Source organism: Camelina sativa, chromosome 13, assembly GCF_000633955.1.
Source record: "Camelina sativa cultivar DH55 chromosome 13, Cs, whole genome shotgun sequence".
Taxonomy (NCBI): domain Eukaryota; kingdom Viridiplantae; phylum Streptophyta; class Magnoliopsida; order Brassicales; family Brassicaceae; genus Camelina; species Camelina sativa.
In genome coordinates, this window is record NC_025697.1 from 12,814,618 (window position 1) to 12,835,265 (window position 20,648).

At 38.0% G+C, this 20,648-nt stretch overlaps 2 protein-coding genes across 2 annotated transcripts; one reads left to right on the forward strand and one right to left on the reverse strand.

Moving 5' to 3' along the window:
* LOC104736589 lies at positions 14,665–17,666 on the forward strand. The gene is made up of 4 exons (XM_019234901.1): positions 14,665–14,825; positions 15,073–16,014; positions 16,102–16,441; positions 16,527–17,666. Exons 1-4 carry the CDS (start codon positions 14,821–14,823, stop codon positions 17,583–17,585), a joined length of 2,346 nt encoding a protein of 781 aa, XP_019090446.1. The 5' UTR covers positions 14,665–14,820; the 3' UTR covers positions 17,586–17,666.
* On the reverse strand, positions 17,753–18,378 carry LOC109128480 (uncharacterized protein At4g04775-like). The gene is made up of 2 exons (XM_019234902.1): positions 18,221–18,378; positions 17,753–18,148 (listed from the first exon to the last, which is right to left on the reverse strand). The coding sequence occupies exons 1-2, from the start codon at positions 18,344–18,346 to the stop codon at positions 17,873–17,875; spliced, it is 402 nt and encodes a 133-aa protein (XP_019090447.1). The 5' UTR covers positions 18,347–18,378; the 3' UTR covers positions 17,753–17,872.

Consider the following 20,648-nt stretch of genomic DNA (forward strand, 5'->3'; position numbering starts at 1 on the left):
TTTATAGTATAAGGGTTTTTAGTAGAAAGAAGCTGAGGTTGAAGTTATGAGCATGGATGATGTAGACGGCTACTACTTACCAATCTATTTGGGCCGATTAATTATATCACATACCCTCTAACCACTACTTGCCTTCCACTCCTTAAATGCTCTTGTATCCATGTGTGGACATGTGTTTTTCATATCTCCTGTTTATTTTTATTTTGTGTTTGTTACGTTACATATTAAGTCGGTTTTCATATTTTTCATAGAGGTTCCTATTTTGGGTTCTTCTATTTGTTTTGCAGTCAAGTCATGGAAACAGCAAAAGATCATTCACAAATGTTTTCTTTTGGTTTCCTCATGTCAAAATCTTGACTAACTTCCGATATACTACCATTGACGGGTGAATTTTGTTAATAGACCATGATCATGCCAGTCCGATCCAAAACCATTTTCTAAATGTATCTAAATTTTTAAACATATACATTTATGTTATGTTCTATGCCAAAAAAAGGATATCAAATAGAGCTAGAGGTGTCAAGTTGGTTAAACTAAACCGCCAATTCGTATCCTATTTTTTTTTTTGGCCATGCATAGAACATAACATATTTCCTTTTTCAGTCTTTCAATTTTTTTTTATTATAATTTCATATCTCTTGGTTGAATTTAGTAACTTAGGCATCAAAGTATCTTCGTAAAACATTAAACATGTATTTCAAGGCTTACATAATATATCTGTTTTTACTATTTTTAATCAAAGTAAGTATACAAACAAAATATGGCATTTTGACCTAAAATGTAAGTAAAATTGGAAGAAGATTCTTATAATTGAAAGTCAGTTTTAGAAGATTTTTAGATTAAAAAATATTATATGATAAAAATATTTACACGTAAAATATTCTCTTTTAGATATCGCAATGTTAAAAAAATAATTAATTCTATTCAAATCAAAATACCAATAATGATGGACGGTCGCCGGCATGTTTCGACGGTACTTCGGTGTCATGTGCCGATGATATTTTTTTTTCACAGCAATCGAGAAAAGTTTCAAAAGCTAACCAAACGAGAGTGTGGACTTTTCAAACAAAGAGAAATTAAAACGAACAACTAACTCATTTATGGCTTACCAATACATACATTCGTTTTCATCATTATTTTATTTTCATAACACCATGGTTGGGGAAAATGAGTGTACAACGATGTACTAAATGCTGTTGATTTTGGTTAAAATAGTTTTGATAGAAACTCTTATCCCAACCATGGAGTTGGAGACTATGATTTTTGTTTTTTTGGTGCAATGTCCCTTTATTACGGTTATATAATACTTTCGATGTGCAATTCCTATTCTACTCTAAAACCGGCAATACAATTTATTTTGTAGGCCATCTTACAAAGATTAATAATATATGCATTTTGATATTATATCAAGTTTTATGAGATTTTTTTTTTGGTATTGTACAAATATCAAGTTTCACGAATTTTCAACTCAAAACTCCAAAATAAATATACTACGTACATATTCAATATGGGACAATGAAAACATTGTAATACAACTCCGCTCATGGTTAAGACTTAAGAGTAGATAATATGAAACGTGAAGTTTTTGTATAATAAAATTCGCATATGTGGCCACACAAGTAAAAAATTAGAACCTCGCTCTAGTACTGTTTTAAGAATTATGTGCTTCCAAATTTAAGACTAATTGATAACAAGTATACTTCATGTAATTTATATTATATACAGTTGTATTGGTGTAACATCTCGGTTTCAGGGATCTACCGAGAGGTTTAAACTTAAAATAATTGATTTGATAATTTATTTTATCAAATATCACTAATTTTTTCGGTCAAAGATTTTGAGAGAACTTCATAGATAAACGTGCTTATAATAGAGTAGTTTTATGATATCTGACATTCCGAAAAGTGATTGTTAAATTTGTGAGTTTTTTTATTTTTGGACAAAGATGTGTTTTCATTCCATTAGAATAAAGGCATCATACAGACAAAGTGGAATGGTTTAACCAACAACATAAAGGAGAAATCCCCAAAGCTTAATACAACAAGGATACATAGAGAGATAAGGGCAGTCGATAGTAGCAGCTTGAGAGCTATGAACCAGAAGCTATGAAGCAATTTGGAACCTGTGAGATCAAGAAGTATCGATGCATCATTCATGAGCAAGTCACTGAATGGAAAGATAGCCACTGTCTTGAGTCGAAGACAGAGCATCGTCAAAAGAACCAAAGCTGAAGATCTCACCGGAATGAAACAGTCTACACGAAGTAGAGCTTTGGCAAGGGGTTGAGCAAGGTGGGTAGAGCTCAAGTTAATTATACCAGGACTGAATGTTGCGTTTTTAAGGTTGGGTAGGCTTTGCTTGACACTACAAGAAAGACATACATTGTTAGCTTGGAAAATATGCTATGATATGTAATACATAGCGAATTTATAAATGCTATGATATCGGCAGCTATGGTAGATATCCCACCTACGATAGCATTATTCCACTATGCTATAATAGGTTCAGATACGATAGCATTAGTTGAATCTTTTAATTTCGTTTTTTCATAGCAATATCTGAATGCCGTTATTTATTTTTTCATATCAATTCATGAAAATTTTCAATGTTTTCTAACAACCCAAATTGGGTGCTATGATATAACCCTATACAATAGCAAATATTTTTTGCCGTAATTTATGTTTTCACAACTCTTTTCTGTGCTGTATTACCTTATTGCATAACTATGTTTCTTTGCTATGATTGTATATTGGGATCCCATTGTATATTATAACGTCTTTTTTTATTGCTATTATAGTTGCATATAACATTTTTCTCTTGCTATTATATAGAAGACTTAGTGCTATCTTTAAAAATAGAACATGCTACCATTTATCAAACACAATTCCAAAACATTCTGAATCCAACATTTCAAATCCAAAATGCAAAACATAAAACATTCGAAATCCAAAATACATAAGACTAGTCTTAAACTAGCTGGACCAAAGTTGCTTCATCCCCTGCAATAATGAACATTGTCTTATATCAGTTTTGCACATGAAAAGCTAAAAGCACAAGCATCACACTAAACAATACTTACCAAAAGCACAAGCATCAGTTAACAACAGTCAATAGATGACCAACTGATCAATTGGCCATGCGATAGATGAACCAAGTGCATATTTCATATACTCAATCTCATTTGATGGCCTCCAAACCGCTGCGTCATCTACCTTGACTATATCTATCCAAACTCGCACAGCGTTAGGACCCAAGCGAACACAATGTACCTTTTGCTCTGGATCAGTTGAATGCACCCGTCCTTCAGCAACAACCTGCTTCCTTCCGCTAATATCTATTAACTTACACTTCTGATTTTCCTTGATACCTCCTTTTTTTCGCTGACAATTTGACAATATCAACCAATTACTACTTAATGAGACATAACCATAATCAACTTCTCAGAACATATAAATATAAGTTACCGGAGATCTTCGAAGAAGGTACTATGCAACTGTTTAAGTTTCCATTGCATTATAGATTGGAACTGTTGTTGGAGACTTCTCACATGATGTTGAGGCTGGTTGCATATGCAATTTAGATGCAGAATTTTGAGTAGGAGATAACTGACCTATTGCATCAAGGTTGTTTTCAAAGACAACTTTGGTGACAGGCCATGCTACAAAAGACAGTACACAGTCCTCTATGTATGTCACATCTTTTGTAGGCCTCCAAATAAATGTATTGGGTTCGTGTACCACATCAACAAAAACTTTTACACCCTTTGGTCCGAGTGGAAATCCATTCACCAATGCTTTATGATCTTGTGTGTTCCAACGGTCTTCAGCAACAATTACATCATCGTCAGACAGATCAAGTAGTTTGCATTTGTTGGTAGAATTGGTTCTTGTCCCCTGTTAAACACATTAATAAAACATGCTAAGTATTCTAGATGATCTATAATCTGTAAAAACTTATTAATTAATAAACAAGATAGAATCTTTACCAGTGGTGCCATATCTTCTTCGTGGTCCCCTTGTTCTAGACTAACACACTTCGTGGAAGACCATGCAATCATATGTCCAACAGATTCTTCAATCGTGAACATTTCACTAGTATGTCTCCAAAGGAATGCTTCGGGTACAGTGGCAGTCTCAACCAATACTTTATAATCTAAAGGACCTAAACTAATCCCATTCACAACATCATCTGGATCCGTCGATATAATACGTCCCTCCGCAACATTCGCAGTATCACCAGCCCAGTCAATCAAAATACACTTTGGTTGAGATTTTCTGTTCACACTCTACGCTGTAACGCCCGCGAACCAATTTTTGGAATTTTGGTTAGGGTGTCAGTCGACACTGTTTGCTGACGGTTCGATTGGTTCGATTTTAATCGTCCGGTTTGCGTGGTTAGTTTAAGAGAAGCCCTAAACTCGAGTTTAAAAGGGGAACTCAACTTATTTCGTCCTTCTAGCCGTTTTTGGATAGAGAAGCAGAGAGAAGAAGGAGAAAACGTTTTTGAGAGAGATTTGTGAGATCCTTTGTTGTTCGTGAGAAATCTATTGCTGTGGAGTGAAGATCTTGTGTTAGGAACGAAGGAGAAGGCTTCTAAGTGTTGGATACATCGTTGTTGAGTGAGAATCTTCCTGCAAAAGAGGTGAGTGCTTGACCATGGCTGATCTAAGCCTGAGATCTCTGTTGTTTTGGCTGTTTCTTTGTGTTTGTGGTGTTTTGCTTGTGTGGGTTGGTTTTTTTCATGTTCCCATTGGTTCCTGAGAAGTTTGGAAGAGTTTGGGAGGGTTTGGAAGCGGTTTGGAATGGAGGTTCGTCGTTCGGCTTCATGCAGATCGATTCTGCGAAGGTGGAGTCGGTCGACACCATGTTGGTTGAATGTTGGTCGACACCGACCTAGTGTCGGTCGACACCAGTGACGCGTTAGCGTTGGTCGACACCGACTTAGTGTCGGTCGACACTAGACTTAACCGAGTCTTGTTTTCCTGGTTTGTTGTGTTGTTTGTGTTTTGGTTGTTGGCTTTAATAATAGAATCTCAGTTGCTTGTGTGTATAGCCCAGTAGATGGGAGAATGGCCTCACTGAGTGTTTATTAAATAGTCATGCATCTCAATTTGTGTTTGCGGTGAACGTGGAATCAAGGCGATGAGGAGGAGGATGATCTAGGGTCTTATTTGTGTATTTTTGGTTATTTATGGTTATGTGTTGGAACCTTGGTTAGAGTTATGATAGGTTGTTGGATAGAATGGTTATGAATGTTATTATATTAAGGATATGTTGGTTTGGTATTGTTTGTATGTTTCCGCTGTGTAAGATGGTTATGGCTGGTTTAAATTATGTTTTGTGGTTTGGATTGATTTAATTAAGTAGTATGGGATGCTTAATTATATCTATTGTATTAAAAAAAAAAAAAACGGGTCGGGTCGATTCAATTTGGTATTAGAGCGTATACGGTTCTAGAATGGTCATGTGGATGTTGTGGAGCGGTTTAGGGATTTAATTGGTTGAATTGATCTCTATGTTGTTTGATACTTGATGTTGGGTGATGAAATTGATTATGAGTAGTCCTAGCATCATCCTCTTCGAGCCTTCAATGAGATTCCACGGTAAGATGTGTGTGTGCTCTGTGTGTGGTTTTGAATTAAGTGCTTAGCCTTCTGTTTTCTGTCAGTGCAGAGAGATGGTTAGAGAGGGTGTTGTTGCTGGTCGAGGGCGCGGACGTGATCGTGGACGCGGACATGGTCGTGGTAGGGATAAAGTTCCAGTTGTTAGTGAGACTGCGGACCAGGGTGTGACACCAAAGGGTGTTGGCGAGTCGCAGGGTGTCCGGGGAGATTCCATGAGTGTGGCCGGAGGGGGCGGTGTTGATGCCCTAGTAGCCGGTGATGTTAGGGCCCCAGGTGTGGGAGTCCCAGTGGGTGGAATCCCGGGTGTCGACCTTGCACGTTTGCTAGCACAGTTGTTAGAGCGGTTGCCACCAGAGGCACCGACTCGGGCTCAGGTAGCCACCAGTGGTGGCGAAGGAGCGGCAGCCAGTGGCTGCGGATGTGCGGGTTCATTCTCATTATGTCAGTATGCTGAGGGAGATGAACAACATCGGTACTGAGCGGTTTTTGGGTGGTATTGATCCTACTGTTGCAGATGCATGGAGGACGAGAGTGGAACATAACTTTCAGTCTCTAAGATGTCCTGAGGATTTTTGGGTGGACATAGGGGTCCACCACTTGATTGGGGATACTCAGTTATGGTGGAGATCAGTGGCTGCTAGGAGAGTGCAGAGGGAGATGTCTTGGGCTGACTTTGTCGTGGAGTTCAACCGCAAGTATTTTCCTAGAGAGGCATTGGACCGATTGGAGGTACAGTTTCTACAGTTATCTCAGGGGACTCGGTCGGTGCGGGAGCTGGACTTGGAGTTTAGTCGGCTTCTAATGTATGGTGGTCGGGCGATGGAGTCTGAGGTGGCTCAGATTAAGAGGTTCATGAGGGCGCTTCGTGAGAACCTGAGGGTCCATTGCAGAGGGATGAGTTAAGCTATGAGGGCGGAGCTAGTGGAGACTGCAGCTGAGATAGAAGATGACTTGAGGGGGAAGACTGTGGTGGTTAGCCCTACCGTTCAGACAGAGGAGAGATTGGAGCCGAGCGTTCCGAGCAAGGGTAACAAGTCAGAACAAAGGCATAAGAGGGAGCGGGAGGAGACGTCGGTGACAAACCAAGGCGGTAAGAGATGCTACGGGTGCGAGAGCATGGATCACAGGTTGGCAAGTTGCCCCAAGAGAAGCGGGACGCAAGAGAACATTCGAGTGTGCTTTTATTGCAAAGAGGTGGGACATACCAGGCCACATTGTCCAAGGTTGCAGCGGTTGACAGTGAGAGGGGTGCAGCCGAGGGAGGGGCCGGGCGCCAATCCCGGAGTTTAGTTTCTTTCTGTTTTCATTGGTTTTGTTAAGCTTTTACGTTTTGGAATTGTAGACGTTTGTTGCATTTGAGAAATTAATAAGATCATTAGTTCTTATGAAATTTTGATGCATAATGGATGAATGTTTATGTGATTTGTAAATGGAGAGAAATTCCTGATATAGAAGTTTTTATAAGTGGAAAGTTTCCAAAAGAGGAAAGTTTTAAAAATGGAAAGTTTTAGGGGAGATAGAAGTTGCCATTTTTAGCGGTTGCGAGCCTTGGAGGGGCTTGTGTGGCCTTTTTGGCGGGCTGTTTAGCCAATTGTGTGGTCGATGTGCTTACTGGTGTTGTTGAAGAGGATTTAATAAGATGATTAGTTCCTATGGAATCCTGAGGTATACTGGGTTGAAGGATTATTCGATTTCTATATATGGAAAGTTTCCATGAATAGAAAGTTTCTAAAAATGTGAAGTTCTATGAATAGTTAGGACTTGTCTATTTTTGGAAAGGGGATGTGAAACACCCGAGTTGCGGCTTGCAAAGCATTTGATGCAGTGAATCAGAATATGCGAACGTATGGTACTTGTTTGTTTTATTACGCTCGTATTGATGATTTGCTGTGGATAATTGCCAAGCGGAAAAAGCTAGTTATGGAGATTGCGGTTGCAAAAAACTATAACGTTCTATGAATAGTTAGAACTTGTCTATTTTTGAAAAGGGTGTGTGTAAACACCCGAATGGTTAAGATGTGTTAGAGTTGGCCTGATTAGTGGTCATGATGGTGTTGATATTCCAGTGAGGGAATATGGTGGTTGGTAGGACATTGTGATGTTTTACGCAAACCACGCAAGGTGGTTCCGGTCAGGAGATGCTTATAGACATTAGGACTTGTTTGCTCATGAGGAGATGATTAGTTCTCATGGAGGAGATGATTAGTTCTCCGGAGGAGATGATTAGTTTCCCTTGCGACCCTGCGAGCGGCAGAGGAGATGATTAGTTCTCCTAGGGGATGATTAGTTCCCCTGGTACCGAGATCTTGAGGGTGAAGATCCGAGAGTGAGACGGTATGGCTCGAGGACGGTGGTCTGAGAGTGCAGGCGGTGTAGTTCGAAGGTTGCGACCTGAGAACGTATGAGTGAGAGAGCAAACAATGTCTAGGATGTGGGTATGAGCATAGTGGCTGGATGTAGACCTCGGAGGTCAGGATTGATCTCGTCTTTTTTGTGTTGTGATGACTAGTGGAGTCAGGGCTGTGTGGACAGTTGAGTCACGTGGATGTGCGGGCTGTTGCGACAGTTGCACAAAAAAGTTTGGGCTGACAATGTTCAGTCCGGTCGGATATTGTGCAGGCCGTGGTGACGGTTGCATGGGGGTTCTTGGTGGAGGGACGATGTTGCGGGATTCGAGGACGAATCCTTATTGGTGGGGGAGAATTGTAACGCCCGCGAACCAATTTCTGGAATTTTGGTTAGGGTATCGATCGACACCGTCTGCTGACGGTTCGATTGGTTCGATTTTAATCGTCCGGTTTGCGTGGTTGATTTAAGAGAAGCCCTAAACTCGAGTTTAAAAGGGGAACTCGACTTATTACATCCTTTTAGCCGTTTTGACAGAGAAGCAGAGAGAAGAAGCAGAAAACGTTTTTGAGAGAGATTTGTGAGATCCTTTGTTGTTCTTGAGAGATCTATTGCTGTGGAGTGAAGATATTGTGTTAAGAACGAAGGAGAAGGCTTCTAAGTGTTGGATTCGTCGTTGTTGAGTGAGAATCTTCCTGCAAAAGAGGTGAGTGCTTGACCATGGCTGATCTAAGCCTGAGATCTCTGTTGTTTTGGCTGTTTCTTTGTGTTTGTGGTGTTTTGCTTGTGTGGGTTGGTTATTTTCATGTTCCCATAGGTTCCTGAGAAGTTTGGAAGAGTTTGGGAGTGTTTGGAAGCGGTTTGGAACGGAGGTTTGTCGTTCGGCTTCGTGCAGATCGATTCTGCGAAGGTGGTGTCGGTCGACACCATGTTGGTTGAGTGTTGGTCGACACCATTGACGCGTTAGCGTCGGTCGACACCGACTTAGTGGCGGTCGACACCAGACTTAACCGAGTCTTGTTTTCCTGGTTTGTTGTGCTGTTTGTGTTTTGCTTGTTGGCTTTAATAATATAATTTCAGCTGCTTGTGTGTATAGCTCAGTAGATGGGAGAATGGCCTCACTGAGTGTTTATTAAATACTTATGCATCTCAATTTGTGTTTGCGGTGCAGGTAAAGGCAAGTGTGAACGTGGAATGAAGGCGATGAGGAGGAGGATGATCTAGGGTCTCATTTGTGTGTTGTTGGTTATTTATGGTTATGTGTTGGAACTTTGGTTAGAGTTATGATAGGTTGTTGGATAGAATGGTTAGGGATGTTATTATATTAAGGATATGTTGGTTTGGTATTGTTTGTACGTTTCCGCTGTGTAAGATGGTGATGGCTGGTTTAAATCATGTTTTGTGGTTTGGATTGATTTAATTAAGTAGTATGGGATGCTTAATTATATCTATTGTATTTAAAAAAATAAAAAAAAAGGGTCGGGTCGTTTCATACGCAAATTTAGATTATTAAAGACAAAAAATTAGAGTGTATAGTTATAAAGAAATCAATATAATGGATTACTAATCACTTACCCTTGCTGCAACGGAGTTTTCACCAACTTCAGTTTCTTGTCTCTGTAACATGCCAGAAAAATATCAAACAAAGTTTATGGTATAATCCATCAGCTTATTGTACAAATAGAAAATTTCATTACCTGGTTCTTCAGATTGTAACTTTGGTTTTGTAGTTCAATAACCTTGTGGTTGAGCTTAATTTGATTCTCTTCCATTTCAGCCATACACTTGTGATTAACTTGGAAACATGCTAATTTGGTCTTAGTTATATTTCTTCCCATTGCCCTCATTCGACCAGAATTATCAGGTCTTAAGAGTTGGCTAAGTGTATATTGTCCAACATTTGTTGCAATTGATGGATGATCAGAATTGACAAGTTCATTTGTCTTTTTCTGCAAATTTTTCCATTTACATGTAAAAACAGTATAATTTAAATGTATGCGAGAAACCAAATTCACGAGGTACATAAATTATAATTTACAATTTTTTCAGCTGCATTTGTATTCACTGGTGTCCCATCTTTTCTAGTACGCCATTTCACCCACACCTTGAGTCTTGACACTTCAGTTTGATCTGAACTTTTTTGTTTCTAAACAAATAAAAAATATATCATTCAAAATACTTTTTAACTGATTGCAATTAACAACGTAATTGCATTAAGCGTACCAATTCTTCAGCTAGTCTAATCATTCCTTTGCTACTACAAGTGTGTGAGATCTGTTTGCGCCTCTTTTCCTTATAGCTATCGCTCAGAACCTAACACATGATTGTAGATATGTCATATATGTCATATTATATCCAAAAAACAAACATAAAACTTACTTTAAAAATAATACCTTAAACTCATTGCTAGTTTTGCTCTTCACAAATTTACGCCAACAAGTTGGATTAACATTCTTAGGTCGCATATTCATCTTTTGTTGGTTAGTATGAGCTTCCCTAATTTTCTTAACCAGTCGTGACTTTGATGACCTCCACAAACCTCCCATCTGTTTAAGCACGACAGTCTTTTGGTAATCTTCGTCTAATTCAAACCTTACCTGTAATCACATTTTAAGAACAAACATTTAAACCAACTATTAAGTAAGTAGATGTCAAAGTAGAGATAAGTTTACCCGGACAGATTTCCAGAGCACTGTCTTGACATCCTTAATAATTTTTGACCATTTTTCAATTGTTACAAGAACATGTTCTCGTACCAATGGAGCCAGATACGATGACAACTTAACAGACCCAGGACCGTAATGTTCTCCCATGAAAGTGAAGTCTACATGTACTCTGCTATTTGGATCCTTGGCGATGTCTTTCATCCTTGTTGGTCCTCGCTTTCTCTTACTTGTAGGCTGCTCTTCTAAAGGCTGCTCTTCTGGTAATTGCTCTCCTATAGACTGCTCTCTTATAGACTGCTCTCCTATAGGCTGCTCTCCTAAAGGCTGCTCTCCTATAGGCTGCTCTTCTAAAGTCTGCTCTTCTATAGGCTGCTCAGGTTGTGAGTACATTGTACACACGAATTCTGGCTCATCAGAATTCTTTTTCTTCCTTTTGTCCCCTACACCTTTCTTTCGTCCCATGTCAACTCACCTGAAAAATAAACAATTACCATTTCATTAATTAATTACCAGTCATGAGTCATAACAAATGAACAATTACCAAGCAGTCATCAGACATAGCAAACAATTACAACTCCAAATCTAACAATTAGGAAGCAGTCAGATTAAGATGCAAATAAAACAAGAATGTAAATGACTAACAAACTCTATTTCAGACATATATGCCTTCGCAATCAGTTCGGGCATTTTCAGATTCATCCATGTCAACATCCATATCCATATTTTACGGTAATGGTCCAATGTCTCCAATTCCATCATCCAAATCTTTCTTATATCTTCTTGAAGAACCTCACATAACAACATGCCAACTTGATTCTACGTCTTCCCTTAAGTAAAACACCTGCTTTGCTTGCGAGGCTAATATATATGGATCTTTTGAAAAGGATACTTGACAACTCGTACAAAATTTGAAGCCCCTCTCTCATAAGCTGGATCAGCTCTTCATTGCATAATTGAAGAGAAAAAAAAAGTAAACTCTCTAAACCCCTACTTAAGCTAGCCTAACCTGTATAATTTATGCAATGATATACCTACAAAGATGCACCCAATCCTTGTCCACCATTATATCATCTAACCTTAGTACATAAACAACATATACGATTTATTGACAGAATCTTAGACATGAATCACAATCAAAGACAACTATATCGCATATATTATATAGAGGCTATAATCACAATCAACTATATCAATAGCAATCACAAACACAAAACAATATTTAGAAACAACCAAACAGAAAAAAAAAAAACAAGATATACACTTAGCAAGATTGTTCAATACACATAAGAGACGGAAAGAAAGAAGCTACTAACCTGTCCTGTGAATGGAGATAAATAAAAGCTTGTTCATTTCCGGATACTTAGCAACACTTGCAAAACATAAGTAAAGAAAAAGTATAAGTTTCAATTGGAGACATAACAAATCAGATACTTAAACAAAATCGAAGAGACTAACTAATCGGATACTAATGTGCTTTGAATCAATTGGATAATGGACAAATCAATTGAACAAATCTATTGCATGTCGGAAAAAAACTGTTTATTGTTCCGATTTCATAATTGTGAATCAATTGAACAAATCTATTGCATGTCCAAAAATCAAAACTTATATAAAACAATCATATGAGGAAGAAAACAACCTTCGAGTGGAGCTCAAATCCAGAACTTATCTCCGGCGGTACTTCAGAGGGCGGTGACGGCGATGACAATTGGCGAACCAATTGGTGTGTGTAAGAGATTTACGGGTAACTGGGTGAAGTGTAGGAGAGAGACTCGAAGAAACCAACCTTAAACCGAGATTAAGTCCGGCGGTGCTTCAGAGGGCGGCGACGGCAAGTTTAATAACGGAATTGGCCCTCGAGATTTTAGGGTTTCTCGAGAGAGTGAAGTGAAAAGAGAAAAGGGGTGTAATGATAAGTCTTTTTATTTTTTGGGAAAATTTGCTAAGTGTTTGGCGGAATAAGTGATTTTAGTTCCCGCTTCTTAAAAACCTATTATAGCGTTTATACAATGCTATCATATGGTAACCAAATTACAAACTCAACTTCGATAGCAGTTTGGAAAATCGTGCTATTACGAGGTGCTATCAATGTATATATTTTTTGTAGTGTAAAGAGATTGAGGTAACCAGTACTTCTATGAGTTGAGGTCATAATGCCACAATTCTTCAAGCTTTTATGAAAGGACTTCAGCAAGTTGATAAGATGTAATTTAGTTAGTTCGTAAAACAGGCGGGATGGAGAGGAGAGATTGAGGGAACACCAGTAACCACCGCTCCATAGGGGCGGGATCATAATGCCGAGTTTCGTCGTGCTATCTCCTTCAAGAGGGTCTTCCCTAGATGACTCTAAAAACAGGGTTTTCAAATAACTCTTGGACAAATCTAGGGCCATTGGTGGCTTAATGTTCAAATGCAGTCTTGGAACAAATGATACCATAAAGCTACACAATGGCTGATTAGGATGGAAAAGAGTGGAGTGCAAACCAAACCTGGGTAGAAGTTGATGTTGAAAGAGTCGTTCTGGTGGTGGTAGATAGGATACGGAGGCCAAGGGTGCAAGCAACGAAGTTGAAACAACTGTCAATTCAGAATCACTATTACAGATCAGTGTTGCAGCCCTCCAAGCAAAATTGGTCAGCTAGCGTCGACTCAAATAGCCATCAAGTGAATCATGAGGAGCCATTGATCTGCTACCGAGGAGACTTCGACTAGACCAAGCAGGACCAAACGGACCCAAAGGTATAATACTTGACAGAACAGAAGTATAGGCCTCTCTGATTAGACAAACTCTACAATCAGGTGAAAACGGTCGAAAGGGTGCCAGCCAGAATAAGCTATCGCAAAACATTACCAAAGAGTGTTGTGACCACAAGATTTCAAACTGGTGTAACCAACACCAACTCAGCAGAGGGACTTTGCAGCTCAAACGGTTTTTGTCGTAAGAAGAGCAAAGATTTAACCACTGATATGTCGATTGTATTAAGAATAGAAGAACATACCTGGGCTTTAAATCTTGAGAGCATAAATCGAATCTTTTGGTAATGGGCCAGACAATGGCTAATGGGACCAAAGGTGGCCAAAGGTCCATCAAAGGGAACCCTAGTTCCTCGATGGCTGCATAGAGGGTAGTGATGGTGTGGCGGCGCAAGGGCAGATACGCAATCAGATCGGAGCCGCTAAACACCAGTGAAAGAAAAGGCGTTGGAGGCTTGAAGCATAGGAGTTTCAAAGCAAAGGAGAGGTTGGAGGGAATCAGGGTTAGCCTCTTCACCGTCGGCTCAGCTTATCGTTGCCATGTACTTCCACTTCGGGAAGCAAAACCTCCCTGCAACTTTGCCGCTAGCTTCGAACTGAGGGAAGGCTCATCCATAAGAAGCAAAATACCAGATCTGAGTGATTGGTGGGGCTTTATAGTTGTGAGGTTTGACATAATGCTTGGGAGAAAGGGTTGATTCGGGACAAGGGTCATCGGAAGCTTCCCTCGCCATCTATCTTCGGAGGAGGGTTGTAAGATGAAGCTTATCGGCGGGAGAGATGGGATGTGGGCATACTCCTGAGACTTCCAAGTTTATTGAGCAAAGGGCCAAACGAAAAGTACCATGAAACAAACCATGAGAGAGGATAGAACGAAGAGACCAAAGTCCCGACGCCGGCGAAGCTTCTTCGACGCCAGCGAGCCGAAGCTTCGCCGGCGTCGGAGTAGTTTATTTTCACGAAGTTCTAGATATTCGGGACGGGAAAAGGGTATATTTCTACCCGTACTATTTGTAAAGTGTATATTTCTACCTAAACAAAAGAGAAGTGTATTATCCAACCGGAACGCCAATAAAATTCAAAATTACTACCCAAACTTTGAAGCGTTATCGATAATACTACATTGACACAAAAACTGTTAGTCAACCGTTAAATATGAGTGATTCGTATGACACATAAGCAATGATGTGGCAAGAGTTTTTGGAATCAAACTCAAAACGACGTCGTTTTGATTTGGGGGAAAAACTTCAATTAGGGTTTTTTTTTTTTTGATTTCACGATTCATTTCTCTCTTTCTCTTTCTCTTTCTCTGCGAAGTCGAAAATGGAGAACGAGGATTGAAGTTAATTGCGAGGGATAAGTGTAGAGGAAACAAGGCGTGAATCGTGGGAGTTGTTAGCATTACCCATAATCGTTTCTACAGAAGCGAAAATGAGGTATTTTTAGTTCGTATTTTGTCGTATTTTTGGTATTAAATCTTGTATTTTTGGTAATACACAATCGATTTTTGGTATTAAATCTTGTATTTTGTCTTGTTTTTGTTTAATAGTTGCATAATGTAGATATTTGGAGACAATAATTTGAAGTTTTATCTTTAAAGAGTCGTATTTGTTTACTGCACACTAAGTGTTTGATTAAATGCTTGAGTGTTTGAAACTTTGTATAATTTTTTTTTGTTGACAGCAATCCGGATCATGTGACATTCCTTGTGTATTTTGGAGGGTATTGGGTGAAGAATCATGTAGGAGATGTTGCTTATCTCAATGGTAAAGATATAGCTATAGAATGTAAACCAGAAGAGTTTTTCATCAAGTTGTCGGCGGAGTTGGGGGAGGGATTATATGGCCAAAACATGTGGTATAAGTACCCTTTTGAAGAGCATAATGAAAGAAAGAGATTGAGGTCTGCGGATTTGAGTTTTAAGAGGATGTGTGATGCGGGCAGATGGACTGGAGTGATGAATGTTTTTTTGGTGAACTCAACAGAGCATCCTAATGATATCGAGTCATCTGAGCCATGTGAAGAAGAGATCCGGGTTGAAAGAAATGTGGCTTCTTTTGTTGATGAGGATGAGGATTTCGATTATCATAACACACCTCCTAACTCTGATGGTGAAGAAGAAGAGGAGCATTTGGTTAGATACAAACGAGGTAGTGGTCAGCTAGAGATAGAACAAGTATTTGATAGTCTAGAGGAGTTCAGAGAAGCTTTAGTAGCTTATGCATTAAAAGAGGGTTGTAACATAAAGATAAGTAGATGGGGGAAAGACAAGTCAGCGGCTGTGTGTGGGACTAAAGAGCCTTGTCCATGGTATATCTACTGTTCTTATGAGGAGTGCGTTGGCAAGTGGAAAGTGAAAACTTTTGAAGATCAGCACAGTTGCACAAATGATAACTATTGTAAGATATTGAAAGCACCTGTGATTTGCAAGATGTTTTTGGATGATATCAGAACTGATCCTGATTATGGACCAAAAAGGATGCAACAAGAGATTGAGAAGAACTACAATCTGATAGTAAGCATAGACAAATGTAAAAATGCTAAGAAAAAAGCTGTAGAGATCATCGACCGTGAGCACAAGGAGCAATTTTCTAGGCTGAAAGATTACCGCTTAGCACTTCTTCAGTAAGTTCTTCTTTCATTACTGAAATTTTAAATTTAACAAGTGTTTTCCAATCTGTTAACTAGGTTTCCATTTTGATATTTTGCTAGATCTAACCCTGAGTCAACAGTAGTGCTAGACACAGTGCTTGATGATGATGGATCAGAGATCTTCCATAGATTCTATGTGTGTTTTGCTGCCATTCGAAAGATGTGGTCTATGTGGTGTCGTCCTATCTTTGGAGTGGATGGTTGTTTTATGAAATGCACACTAAAGGGACAATTATTGGCTGCTGTGGGGAGGGATGCTAACAATGGAATGTATCCCATGGCTTGGGCCGTTGTTGATATAGAAAATGAAGACAATTGGGTATGGTTCCTAGAAAAGTTGAAGGTTGATTTCAATCTACAGGAGGGTCAAGGGTTTACTATCATATCTGATAGGCAAAAGGTATATCTCCAACCCGTACTAGGCTTTAGAACATGTAAAATGACATGTATGGTTTAACTAATATATCTTTGTTTTGCTTTTACAGGGTTTATTGAATGCAGTGGAAAGAGAGTTACCTTATGTTGAACATAGAATGTGTGCTAGACACATCTATGGGAACCTAAAGAAGATATTTCCCCATCAAGGTGACATGAAAAAGCTCTTTTGGCAAGTAGCGGAAAGTTATACCACGAAAGAGTATGAAGCAAATTTGGAATTGGTAAAGAGCTATGATATGCGTGTTTATGAAGCCATGATGGAGAAGAACCCAAAGAATTGCAGCCTTGCTTTTTTCACGCCAACATCCTCCTGCGTAGATGTTCATAACAACATCTCTGAATCTTTCAACAATGCAATAGATCCTGCAAGGTATATGCCAATGGTAGAGATGTTGGAGACGATAAGGAGAAGAACCATGGTGCGTATTGATATGAGGAAGACAAAAGCTGACAAGGATCTAAGCAGAGTACCTCCTAGAATAAAAGAAATGATAGCGTTGGAGCAGAAAAGGCTTAAGTTCTGCAAGGTTATCCCTGGATCAGACGGTAGAAATGAAGTCCGTGAGTCAGGTACATCTTACTCTGTGAACATTACAATGAAGACATGTGCCTGCAGGAGATGGGAAATGAGTGGAGTTCCATGTAGGCATGCATTACGCATCATCGCAGAAAAGAAGCTAAATCATGAAGATTACATCTCTAGTTGGCTTCTCAATGGAAGGCAACAACAAATTTATAGGGACTCAATTCGGCCAGTAAATGGTATGTGTTTCTGGGATAACTCCGGTTCTGTGATATTGCCACCTCCAAATCTGGTTGAAGAACTTGAAAACAGAAAAGGAAGAAAGCCAAAGCCAAAAAGGAAGAAAGGGAAGAATGAGTCTCCAAAAAAGAAAAAGGCTAGTAGAGAGAGGAGAATCATGCATTGTCGTCGTTGCAGTTTAACTGGACACAATGCAGCTAAATGTCCAAATATGGAAGTGGAAAGGTCTATGCCACCTAAGAAGAAGAAGAAGACTAAACCATCGGCAGATGGAGGAGGACCAAGTCAACCAACACAAGACACATTTTCAAGTCAACCAACACAAGACACATTTGAAGTATGAAGCGGTTTAGGACTATTTCTTTTTCTCTTTTTGATGTCATGGTCTGTTTTTGGGGACATGTAACAACACAATGTCTTTTGATTTCATGGTCTGTTTTGTGACATGTACCACAACCAAATGTCTCGGTCTATTTTGGATTCTATCACAGTTGGATTGGGTTTGAGCAATGTCATATGTCTTGTTCTTTTTCCATTACCTTTCATACAAACAAACAGTCTTACAAGCCATATTTTTCTCTAAACATCCAAACTAGTTACTCTCATACAACCACTTTTTAACTCACATATTCAATACATACACATGAAAAACAAAACCATAACCATAACAAAGCCAACAATGTTCTTCAAGCTTCTTAGTTGCATTTTCATCTCTTCGACCTCCTTCTCAACCACACCCAAATGCACACGAGTCTCCATGGCGAGAGTATCAATCTGAGATTCGCAAGCATTGACACCCTTCTGCAATGTCATTGCAGCTCCATCAATGTTCTCCACTTTCTCAATCAAGTCCTCGATCTCTTCGACCATAGACGTATCGGTCCATTTAAATGTATGATACCAATTCTATAACATTTACAGACTTTTAGTTGCAGACACAGCCAAACTATACAACAAAATTTAGAGAATCACACTTACCCCATCCCTTCCAAACGGACACCCATGAAACAATCTTCCAGGATTTTTAGCAGTTGTCGATGTCTTCAAAACAACAGGTTCTCCACATTGACATCTCTTGGGGAAACCTCTTCTTTGATTATCCATTTGATTTCTTCGAAGAGAAAGAACCCTAATTGAAGAACACCTTCGCAGAGAAAGAGAAAGAGAAAGAGAGAAATGAATCGTGAAAAAAAAAAAAAAAAAACCCTAATTGAAGTTTTTCCCCCAAATCAAAACGACGTCGTTTTGAGTTTGATTCCAAAAACTCTTGCCACATCATTGCTTATGTGTCATACGAATCACTCATATTTAACGGTTGACTAACAGTTTTTGTGTCAATGTAGTATTATCGATAACGCTTCAAAGTTTGGGTAGTAATTTTGAATTTTATTGGCGTTCCGGTTGGATAATACACTTCTCTTTTGTTTAGGTAGAAATATACACTTTACAAATAGTACGGGTAGAAATATACCCTTTTCCCTATTCGGGACAGGGAGAGAAGTGTTTTTGTCACTGCTACATTTATATATCACACATAAATCCTTGAAGCAAATAGTCCTAGTAAACAAGTTTTTAAAGCTTTCCAGAAATAAAAAATTGACCGTCAAGTATATGTAAGTCCATGGGAAAGTAAAGATAGAACCTACTAAAAGAGATGAGCCCATAAACTGGACCTTAGTGATGGCTGTCTGAGAGGTTATAATCGGTTCCATCACCCTTCTACTATAAAATTGCTAATAGTTAATTCATTAATAAGTATAGATCATATATATATATATATATATATATTGATAACCTAATAGACAGCAGAATAAAATAAAACTAATCAGATATATTTTCAAAACTTTAATTATCTTTATTTTCTTTTATCATTTGTTAAACATATACTTATAAAATAAAAATTTACACAACGTGCAGGTTTATAAATTGTTGAAGAAAATAAATACAAAATTTTAAAAATATAAAAAGAAATTTTCTTTTTTGAATTAAATATATAAATAATTTTAGTTAGAGAAAAAATCATATTTTTATTTACTTTCATACACTTATTTATGTTTATATATTTTTAATATATTATGACAATTATTACAATAATTTAAAGCTACATTATATCCTACCATAATATTTGCCAAATAACCATCATTACGAATATTATTATTGTCAAATTTTAAAAACGTTACACAACTTATTCACAAAATATTTTACATGCAAAGAGTTCATCAAAGCAACATCTAATTAGTAAACATGTAAAATTTTACTATATGTTTTACCATTAAAAATATATTCTTAGACCCAAAATTATTTTATTGTTAAAGTATGCTGTTTATCACCACCTATAAAATATCTTCTGAAAAAATTACACAAATTTTATGTTGTTTTACTTTCATTTTAGCATAGTTATAGTTCTTATAATTACTAAAATCATTTTGTGATATAATTTCTTTAACCATGATTTTTTTTACTCCAAAGATATTTTGGATGATTTTATGACAAAACTAATAAAAGTTGAGAAAAAGTTACTATAACATAATAAAAATAAAAATTTGAAAATTATAATCACGATGGTATATATAAGTCTTAGATACTTCAAATATACAAAATAGAAACTTTATAAACAATCCAAAATATGAAATGTGTCATAATCACGTTAAGGATCGACGACATTTACTCCTCAGAAGTTTCGCATTGTACCGAACTACTTAAAACTATGACCTCATCTCAAATATTCTCGAATCGTAAATTCTCAACTTCTTTCTATCTTAATCAAAAGTTCTCATATATTTCTCCATATACCTGGGTTTAAACGATTTACGAACCAAATCCGATAGAAAACCACATAAATCCGATTCGAAACCAATTTAAAAATAGTTTACCATTCCAATTTCCCAAATTTGAAAATCGTTTCTCAAGAACCATGAAACAGCTCTTGTTTCAATATCGGAATCATCAACATTATTCATAAGAGAAACTAAAAATTTTGACCAGAAACATCAATCACCAACTAATCTTCCAAACTTATAATGCTACTAACTGTAGAATCACTTTTGGAACCTCCATCAATATCTCCTTCCTCGATTAAATTAGTGGGATTTATATACTTTGATTCTATTTCATTGCATCTGATAGCTTCTATTGAAGAACCTGCACGAATCAAAGACCCACGTAATAGATCGGCAAAAAAAACCAAAGATCAAAACTTTCGATATAAACATATAATTTTTGTTTTTGTCAACATTTGGACCACAACAGGCCGGCCCATTAGCCAAATCCCTATATTCGTAGATAGTGGGACTCGATCCCTGGTGTGATGATGCCTTCTACAATTGGACTTACTAATGGTCACTGCATTAAGACCACTTCACAAACATACTTTTTATGTAGATATAATGTTATTTTCTTAATTAGG

Excerpts from the sequence above, each read along its gene's own strand:
- LOC104736589 (XM_019234901.1), top strand. Across the intron at positions 16,015-16,101 it reads TACCGCTTAGCACTTCTTCA|ATCTAACCCTGAGTCAACAG; the intron begins GTAAGTTCTTCT and ends ATATTTTGCTAG. Across the intron at positions 16,442-16,526 it reads TCATATCTGATAGGCAAAAG|GGTTTATTGAATGCAGTGGA; the intron begins GTATATCTCCAA and ends TTGCTTTTACAG.
- LOC109128480 (XM_019234902.1), bottom strand. The coding sequence starts at position 18,346 with ATGGATAATCAAAGAAGAGGTTTCCCCAAGAGATGTCAATGTGGAGAA. Across the intron at positions 18,149-18,220 it reads GTCCGTTTGGAAGGGATGGG|AATTGGTATCATACATTTAA; the intron begins GTAAGTGTGATT and ends TAAATGTTATAG.